The sequence below is a fragment of the Filicampus tigris genome, chromosome 20 (genome assembly GCF_054856515.1).
Source record: "Filicampus tigris isolate MCC_2025a chromosome 20, RoL_Ftig_1.0, whole genome shotgun sequence".
Taxonomy (NCBI): Eukaryota; Metazoa; Chordata; class Actinopteri; order Syngnathiformes; family Syngnathidae; genus Filicampus; species Filicampus tigris.
In genome coordinates this window covers 5,983,091-5,992,658 of record NC_141236.1, presented here as the reverse complement: position 1 = coordinate 5,992,658, position 9,568 = coordinate 5,983,091, and the positions used below count along the sequence as shown (strand labels likewise).

At 42.0% G+C, this 9,568-nt stretch overlaps 1 protein-coding gene across 7 annotated transcripts; it reads right to left on the bottom strand.

Moving 5' to 3' along the window:
• Positions 1-49: 49 nt before the first annotated feature.
• On the bottom strand, positions 50-8,293 carry max (myc associated factor X). Of its 7 annotated transcripts, none has more exons than XM_086019727.1 (5): positions 8,060-8,288; positions 7,739-7,765; positions 3,716-3,856; positions 2,035-2,158; positions 50-1,892 (listed from the first exon to the last, which is right to left on the bottom strand). In XM_086019727.1, exons 1-5 carry the CDS (start codon positions 8,093-8,095, stop codon positions 1,705-1,707), a joined length of 516 nt encoding a protein of 171 aa, XP_085875853.1. In that variant the 5' UTR covers positions 8,096-8,288; the 3' UTR covers positions 50-1,704. The 7 variants fall into 7 exon arrangements, with proteins under 7 accessions (XP_085875853.1, XP_085875857.1, XP_085875852.1 ...); XM_086019731.1 differs by having other exon boundaries at positions 3,749-3,856; positions 8,060-8,287; XM_086019726.1 differs by having other exon boundaries at positions 2,035-2,173; positions 8,060-8,286.
• Between the last annotated feature and the right edge of the window lie 1,275 nt (positions 8,294-9,568).

Below are 9,568 nucleotides of genomic sequence, written 5' to 3'. Positions count from 1 at the left end.
TCTGATTCCATTAACATCTCCCCACAACTAAATAATCCAAAGAACAGCGTTAAAGGATAAAATAGTTTATTTTATAGTCTCATATTAAAGGTAGGCCTCAACTTGCAAGACAATTGTTGGCAGTATGTACAACATACTTGTAATTTCCATGGAATGGAATCAGACAAAGACCCGCGGTACACTAATCATGTTCTCCTGAATGGAAAGAAAATGGAAATGATGTACAGACACATTCTTCCTCGACACCCAAATATGCTGGGTTTTTTTTGTTTTGAGTGTCCTTGGGTAGTAAGGTTTCAGCAACATGGATTGTGGGACTTTGTAAAAACACAACACATCAACTGGGGTGGGGTGTAAGGGGGCATCATTGGCTTCCTTGTACTGCAAACGACAGGAGCTACTTTGGAACAATCTGGTTTAAGTGATATCATCCGTGACCTGTGAGATGACTACAAAATGCATAACATACATTTGAGCTTGAAAACATCCAATTATTACTTTTTTTTTTTTTTAATGTCTATCAAACAAGCTGCCTAATGTGTTCAGCCACCTAAAGTCATTCACTACTTCAAGCTAAAGGACAAAATACAATACAAGTTTAGGAATATTCAAATTCTTTCAAAACATCAACAATAGGAACTTTCTTTTTTGCTTCTTAAATCTCATTAACAAATGTGTTGCAGCCGAAAACATCTGCAATCCAGTGGGCCTGAGGTGGGTGTCACTAAACATTTCTCCTTGGGTCTTCACATTCTTAAGTGGAAAAAGCTACACATGTACAATATGTGTTTGTGGTACTTCAAAAAGATAAACTCATTTTGAATTTTTTTTTTTTTAGGTGTGTGTATGTTTAAAATGTACCAAGTACAGTGGAAGCCCGCCTATTTGCAATTCGGCATTCACAAATTAACCTATTTGTGGATTCTATGGGGTACGTATCCATTTGCGGGAAAAATTCCCTTATTTCATGATTATGTGCATTTTTCTGTAGCACATAGAGTTGTTGTATTGAAGCATGTCTATGTAGGCAATTAACGTTTACGGTCAACTTTAACAGCGCCCCAAAAAAAAAAAAAAAACAGTTCATAAGCATCCTACGAAGCCACACAGGCCGCCCTGGGCGTGTCGACGTCATTGGTGCTAATATTTATGACGACGATTTATATCGGAATTATAACAATTTAGGGAGTGTCAATTATTTGCAGTTGGTCTCGGTTCCTATTCATACAATTGGCAGCCAATAGCGGGATCCACTGTATATATAATTTAGCAGTGCTTAGGAGGATGTCTGGTGTGCACCTACACCTCCCGTACACAAACGCAGAGTAGGGGAACATGAAAAAGTTCTTAAGTAGCCAAGCTGCCTCTTTTTGGGGGGGTTTGGATTGCTGCAAGAATAAAATATTAAAAGGGAGGTGGGTGTTGTTGAGGAGCTCCCATCCCACTGGCCCACCCCCCCTCCTTGTTCTAGGAGACAATTTTGTGGTGGCAGTTGTGAGGAGTTTTTTTTGAGAGGGGGGTTCATAAGTCTCCAGTGCGAGCCCACCAAGTGGGAGGAGGGCAGGGTAGGGCGCAAGAACATTGTGTGTGGGCATCAGGTGGAAAGGTCAAAGAGCCTCGAGAGCGTTTAAGGGCTTCCTCTCGCCTTTCCCGTGAGGCCGCAACTCCGGCCTTTCACCTGCTTTTTGGGGCGCTGGGCACTTTCTAGCTGGCCTCCACACGCAGCTTCTTGCGGTTGGGAGGCTCCTCGGGTTCCGACTCGGAGCTGGAGTCGGAGCCGCCGTCGAACGCCGACACGGCGCTGCCTTTTGGGTTGGTGTAGAGGCTGCTGTCGGACGATGAGTAGTTGGTCTGGAGCTGCGCCGAGCCCTTCACTTTCTCCAGAGCGCGCACTGCACATGCAAAACCAAACGGTTGTGTCCCTTCAGTGCATGCAGAGAAGCTGCCGTTGGCGATCATTACCCTAAGCTAGTCTACATCCTGTTGACTCCTGCTAGAGGTGAAGACGGAGAGGACACAAAGATGGAGCGTTACCTTGCTGCTCCAGCAGCGCATTTTGCCGCTTCAGGTCGTCAATGTCCTGCTGATGCGTGTGATTTTTTCGCCTCATGTACTGGATGTACTCTGTGGCTTTGTCTAGGATTTGAGCTCGAGACGCCTGTTTGGTAGACTGCTGTTAGTGACACATGCAAAAGAGAAGTGACGTGTGTGGAGAGAAAAAAAAATCACATTTTTCAAAACATACAAAAATAACATGATGGCTTCATTTAAAGGGGAAAGTCACGTCAAAACATTTCTTCATACTGTATGTTTTATGTGCCCCCACAAGTCTATGGTAAACATTGTCTGTGAATTAGGCAGAAAAATCCCTCCCGTTTTTATCCACTACAGTGGGCTGCCATTTTGCCTTGCACTGCCACTTGTTTTGTGTGGCTGTTTGCCTAAGAGCTCAGCTGACAACCATCACAGTTCACCTGTTTTCTGGATTTGGTCATGTGACGTTTGCAACATTTTGACTTCGACTTCCGCTTTAATGAGCACACAAGGACTACACAATGGACATATTATTTACCACTTTCAGTCTTCTCAATATGACATGCAGCAAGAACCCTCATAGTGGCATATTTCATATTAAAACTTGTTTAAAGCGGAAGTCAAACCCCCATCCTAAATTTGTATAATATTAAATTCTATGCAGCCCCACTAGTCTAAACACGGCATTCTGATTAAAATTACGTTTGTGGAATTTGAGTTAAGCAGCAAAATCCACCCGCTTTTAGCCATCTCAGGAGGCGGCCATTTTGCCACTTTCTGTCGAATGAAAATTAAATGACAGTTGCTCAGTGCTCAGGTAATAACCAAAACCGGTTGAGCCGTGATTGCTCGTTACCTGAGCCCTAAGCAACTGTGATGTCATTTTCAGTCGACGAAAAGTGGGAAAATGGCCGCCCTCTGAGATGGATAAAAATTGGTGGATTTTGCTGCTTAACTCATATTCTGAATGCATTGTTTAGGCTAGTGGAGGCACATAAAGTATTTTATTGTCAAAAATTATTTGGTGTTGACTTCCCCTTTAAGGCTGTAGTTAAAACTGCAGACATTGAACATTTTTTTCCACATGACCCATATGCAATATTACTGTTTTGACATTAGCAGAACACCTGAAGAAAAAAAAACATCCTGTAAAACAATAACTAAAATGTAACACAATTGTCAACATTATATGAAGTTTGCCAGCCAGGATGGTCAAGTGCCAGTAACCTGCACTGAACCATCAACATTTATCTTCCTTTCTAAATAAAAACCTATACGGCCGTGGACCGAGCTTATGCTCGCTTTACCCAAATATTCAGCCCTCCGGCTGTATTACGGCCTACGGGTACATGCGAGGCAGCTCCTACAGCAAACACGACTCCCACTCCGCCCCGAGCCAAACACCCACCCACCCAGCTGGTTTCTAGGGGAGGGGTGCTCTAGTAACGTTCTCCATGTCGCGGATGTCAAAACAGGAAGAGAGTAGCGACATTTCCTTGTAATAACTTCCTGACGCTGGTCCAAGCAGTAAGACATGCGGCTTCCACCGTCTGCTCTCCACTCACTCACTCACACACGGCTCTCAATATACACTACTCCATCCCATCAAGTCATTAACATGTCCCCCATCATTTCAGTGACATTGAACAAACGTAATGAAGGAAAAATAGATGTCTCTTACACTGTTCTGGTGTGCACCAGTACTGTTACCAACCTTTTCTCCCTGCAAGGCAGGCACAGAGTCCCGGAGGCTGTGAAAGCTGTCTTTGATGTGGTCCCTACGCTTGCGCTCCAGCGCATTGTGGTGTGCCCGTTTGTCTGCCTGCAATGAGAGAGTCACAAGGCCTTCAGCCCGGCAGCGCAGCAGCGTGGGTAGAGGACAGCAGGACAAAAAAAAAAAAAAAACGCCTGCTGCCTAGTGCCACTACGCCTTTAGGACACAAGCATTGTGCTTTGAGTGGATTGGATTCCCCCCCCCCCCCCCCCCCCCCCCACAACCTCAACACGGAAAATTACCACGGTGACAGACGGGTACAATAAGCTGAGACTGACTTGTTAATGGGTAAAAGCGCAATATTCTCCAATAATTGACTGAACTTGAAAGCAACTCAAAGCAATTCACTTCAACTGGGAAACACTCCAGTTTGCATTGCTTCCTACTGCGGCCCACTTTGGATGGCTACAAGTCAGAAAGGAGCCAGGAATTTTAGCAGATGAGTCAAATTGTTGTTATTCTACTACAAACTACTTCTGTGTTAGCCACAATGACTTTTTCTACAAACTGCAAAGGGTAGCATGCATCCATCCATTTTCTATAGCGCTTCTCTCTCTATTAGGCTGAGCTATGAGAGAGCCTCTCTCACATGTCTTTGAGCGAGAGGCAGGGTATCCCCTGGACTGGTCGCCACCAGCCAATCGCATGGCATGGCACAAACAGTTAAACAACTGGTTTGTAGAATGCAGGAGGAATGAAGGCATCATGTAAACACCCCAAATGTGGAGTATGCAACAAATCTAAAGAAATGTGCAAGTTAAGCAAGACACATGCATATAGCTTGAAGAAAAAATGATCGGCCTTGTACACATGAAAGGACCAAAACAAACCTCTCAGTCACGCTGACAAACCTTTTAACCGTGTCCAAATCGATGTCTGCCTAGCATTTTTTTTTTTTTTTTTTATAAACACACTTCACGACATATTAGGCTAACAAAAATAAAGGACCCAAGAAGCTCAAGGGGACTGGTACAACGCAAGTCTTATGCTACATTTTAGAAAAGTAGAAAAAAACGTTTCTATATTTCTTGGAAATATAGCAAGTGTGTGTGGGGAAACTACATTTGCATTAAGTTAGTTAATCTGTTGTATTGTAAAAATGACCATGTCTGCCATAAGAGATTAGGTTTGTGGTCAAGCCTGCTGACAGTCAAATGATCTCTTCCCAAAAAAGGCAAATAAGAGCTTACTGTATCTCCGTCATGTGCCATGTTTTGTTGTTCATGTTTTAAACAATCGAAGGTCATAGCTTTTAAAGTCCTAATGGGTTCTTTCGACTCCACAGTAAACTCAAAGGCATCATTAGTCGAGGTTTGGCTGTAGCTCAATGCTCAGGCGGGGAAAGCTATGGCTGAGGTCATCTTAAAAAAAAATTCTTAAAACCATTATTTTAAGGAACGAGTCAGGTTTACGTGACAAGATTTCCCCCAAAATGACAGTCCATCAAAAGTGTTCAGTCTGGCCACTTCATTCTCAGCACAACGCAGTAAGAATTTAGAAAATCAGACGATGGGGTGCAGAGAAACAGACTTGCTCACGCCCCAATGAAATCCCCTTAAAAATTCCTACGGCTACACAGTATTCTCTTAAGCTTTCTGGTACACATCCTTGTCTCAAAAACAAAAGACTTATAGATTGTACAGAAATGTTTGTAACCTAAACTAAAATGAAATACTAGTTGGATGCACTAAATGTCCCAATAATCATGGTGTGAAGCTACTGTGTGTTCATGCCACGATGCTATTAAAGACGCGACTGCTGAGTGGTGCCTCAACACATTCATCACCATGACAAACAGGTGTCCAATTACAGCGCTGCCATTATCAGTCTGTCATAAAAAACAGGTACCTTTCTTTTTTTTTTTTCCCCCCATCCACTAGGCGAGCTGCTACCTCCATTCTATTCATACCTGACTGTGCCATGTAACGCAAGCGCACCAGGTGGGCGAGTGGAAGAAGGACAGGTATGTGCAGCTTCTTCGCAACTGATGGCCATCTCACGATAACCCGTGGACAGCGTTGGAAAGAAAAGCGGCAAAAAGAAACAGCTTCAGATGACTAATGATAGCGCTATTCCAAAAATAATAAGGGTTGCTTCCTTGCAGTCAGGATGCTTGAAATTGTGTTTTGATGAAAGAGGTCCCACACCACGCACCAAGACAACTCTAATTTTATGGATATGGAATTTTCACATTTCCACACCCTAACGTTTAACTTCGTATGATTACAAAATGGGCCAAAATCCTTCGGGTAAAATACGTTGTTGACAAAAACTTGACGTTATTAGAGAGGCTGCAGCAAATCTTGTGAAACTCCAATACTGGGCTCTTATTTTTCTGTGGATTTTTTTTCCTTGTGATGCCACCACAGATGTACAAGTGATGGCAAAGAGTGGAGGTGTGGGGATGACCACAGAACCAAAAATGGAACTTGAGTTTCGACAAAACTGTGCACAGCCCCTTGCTAGGCTGCTAAGTACAATAAGAAAGCGGTACTTTATCCATCCCGTGAGGGAAAAATAAATAAGATAACGTCGATACAAGAATAGAACACATTGTACCTTTATGTACTGTGCAAACCCTATGCAAAGGTTAACTTATTTTTACACCTTTATAACAGTTAGGATATTGATCCAGTACTGTATATTCATTTGATTTTTAACTTTTTTTTGTTTAAGTGTTTCTGTTTTCAGCAGTGTTTTCAGTTTCGGCCAAGAGTTTTCATTTTGGTGAGCCTAGTTTTTACCAGTTTTGGTAAAAAGTAGGAAAACAAGAAAAAAAAAGTAGGAAAGAATTTTCTTTCATCCTGTTACCTTCAATGTTTTTTTTATCCTTTTTTCTTGTTTATTGTCATGGACTTTACTGAATGGGGACAACTGGGTCAACTAGAATAAAAGTAAAGTAAAAATCATTCAGAACGATGTGACGCAGAAATGTGAACCACTTGGTTACAGACAATTAATGCATGAATCATAATGACAAAACTCATGCATATGCAGAGTACATGTTTTATAAATGCGTTAAATTTAGTGCATGATGTTTCGCCGTGGCGAATGTACCGATTGAATTAAAAATCCAATCATTCATTGCAATCTTTTACTTGGTTATTGACCTCTGCAAAGCTTATCTGACAGAATTACATTAATATGTTTCAAATGAAGACAGGCGGAGTACTCCGCGGGTAAAAACGCCAAGCTTAGTGTGCATTAACATTGAACCGATGGTGTGTCGTGCAGAGTGTGTGCGTGTGCTGTTTCCCCCCTCACCACTATGTTGTGCAGTTAGCTATAACGTCATTCATTTGAGTCTGCCAGCCCCTCGGTGGGATGTCGAGAAGACTGTCTCTAATCACAGGCTGCAACACAGGAAAACATCCCGCTGCAGCCCTTCCTGACACGAAGGCTTTCCCCCTTTAGATGCACACATGCATGCATCTCTTCAAGCGTCATTCTACGCCATGGATGCAGCATAATGTCAAACAAGATCCCTCTGTTGAGGTGACCTAGATGTGCAAAAGCGGAATCCCCAGCCGTGCTTAGGAAAAGCACCATGATCTGCACTGCGCGTAGTTATTGGTGAAAATAATAACCAAGAGACAATAACAATAGGCTGTGCAGCTCGGCAAAGGTTTTGGTCTAAATATAGCCGTCCTGTTACCGTGTACACGCAGGATAGGGGATACCCTACCTGCAATGCATAACGTTGTCCCAACCATGCACATAACATTAGATATGTTTTATCTAGCTCGATCATATAACCCATGGCATTCACATTCAATTCTGAAGTCCACCTATACTCTATCAACGCCTAAATACTAAATATTACGTGTGCAGTCACAAAAAAAAAAAAGAAAAAGCAACAACAAATCCACATTAATGTGCAGTATAGTTAACTATAATCAATGTACAAATTCCCCCCACAGCATTACGCACCACATTGTGATATCTCGGTGAGTCTTCCTGCAAAAAAACAGAACAAAAAGTACAATTGTAGCCATAATTATTCAGAAGCGTGACCGTTTCGTCGAAGCTGCTTGAATGTAATAAATAATATAGAAATTACACTTCTTCCAAGAAGAAGAAACCCAGTATTGTTTTATTTTTTAAAGCCAAGTACATATACTTAAAAGAGAAGCACGGCGACCCAGCTTATCGGGTAGCTAACGCTAGCAGAGCAGCTACTTCGGCTAGAAAAAAAACGCCACAAAAAGAGAAATAAATCACTAAAAGGCGTAGAAAAGTCGTCATACTCACGTCACTATCGACTTCGATATCATCGTTATCACTCATTCTTCGATAAAATAGTCAAGTTTAAAAGAACGCGTGGCTAAAAAAACAACATGAATCGGTTTAGCAGCCCAACGGCGCTCCTACAGACAGACTGCTAGTGGAAGCTACTCACTCACGTTCTGTTTGTACAGAATCGAGGTGGACCATCTCCACGTGACTACAATCCACACACCAAACTACCGTCTCTTAATACGCATGCGTATAATCCAAGGGTGTTATGGGAAATGTTGTCTTTATGACACACCGAAAGATTGTAACAACTTGCATAACATAGGTTGTTTGGTTGTTTTTTTTACTCACAGACATGAGTAATTGTTGCACTCCAAGGTTTCATATTAGTCTAAGTTCACTAATTTGGTTTCATGCCAAAAGTTACGCAATACTTTCTTTCTTAAACTACATTTCCCACCAGGCGTGTAGCATACATGCTACGTCACAACGCCCCGTTTGGCCGGTAGCTTTATGGTAATTGTAGTATTTTGCTGTAGTTTAATGTCACGGGGCACAACAGGGCCAAAGAGGAGACACGTGGTATATATAGTACAACACTCGAGAAATGCAAAACAGTGAGACAATAAGGAAACCCTGAGACATTCTGCCTTTATAGTTTCACATTTTTGTACACATGTAACCAACAACACATATTGTTCTTCTAAACTGCATTTTATTATTTGTTTGCATTTGGTTATATTATGTCAAAGTAAAATTCTTACATTACAAATATACTACATTAGTGTGTTTAGTAGTTTCTGATACTTGATTTGAAAATGTTGCATTTGTTCCATATATAAATTCCCATGTGAGTGTACGTGTTTTCTGTCTTTTCATGTGCAGTGTGATTAACTTGTGACCAGTCTTGGGGATAGTTTGCCTTTTGCCCAAAGTCAGATGGAATAAACCCCATCTTCCCGTGACCCTGAGCTGAAAATGGATGGATGGAAAATAAAATAACCTCACGATAATGAGGCATTTCTATGTTTGCGGGGGATGATAAACAGGGTTTTGGTTGCAGGGGAAATAGTGAATAATCTGCTCAGGTTTTACCTTTTTGACAAAATTGTACTATAGATAAGGAGCTTACATCGTGGATTAGTTTGCACATCCAGCTCAGTAAATGTGTAAAAAATAAAAATAAATAATGAAAGCCTTCATGACCTGCAGCAGGCCACGAGGCCACAGCAGCTGTGAGTGACACCCTGTCCTCCATCAATGAAGAAAAGCTTCATTCCACTCATCCTGTATCATTTATCTTAACCTCACATACTGCACACTTATACAGTACATTTATGTCCCGCAGCAGCATGGGTAATCAAGGTCACTCAGGATCCTATTTAATGTAAAGGTTGGCAACACAATGGGCCCATCCTGCTGCTGCAGCGAAGCCAACACGGTCGGCAGCAATCACATTTGCGTGCCTTTAAAATGCCCCTTACGATGGTGAATATGATGACGAGCGTTCACTCTGATCACAAA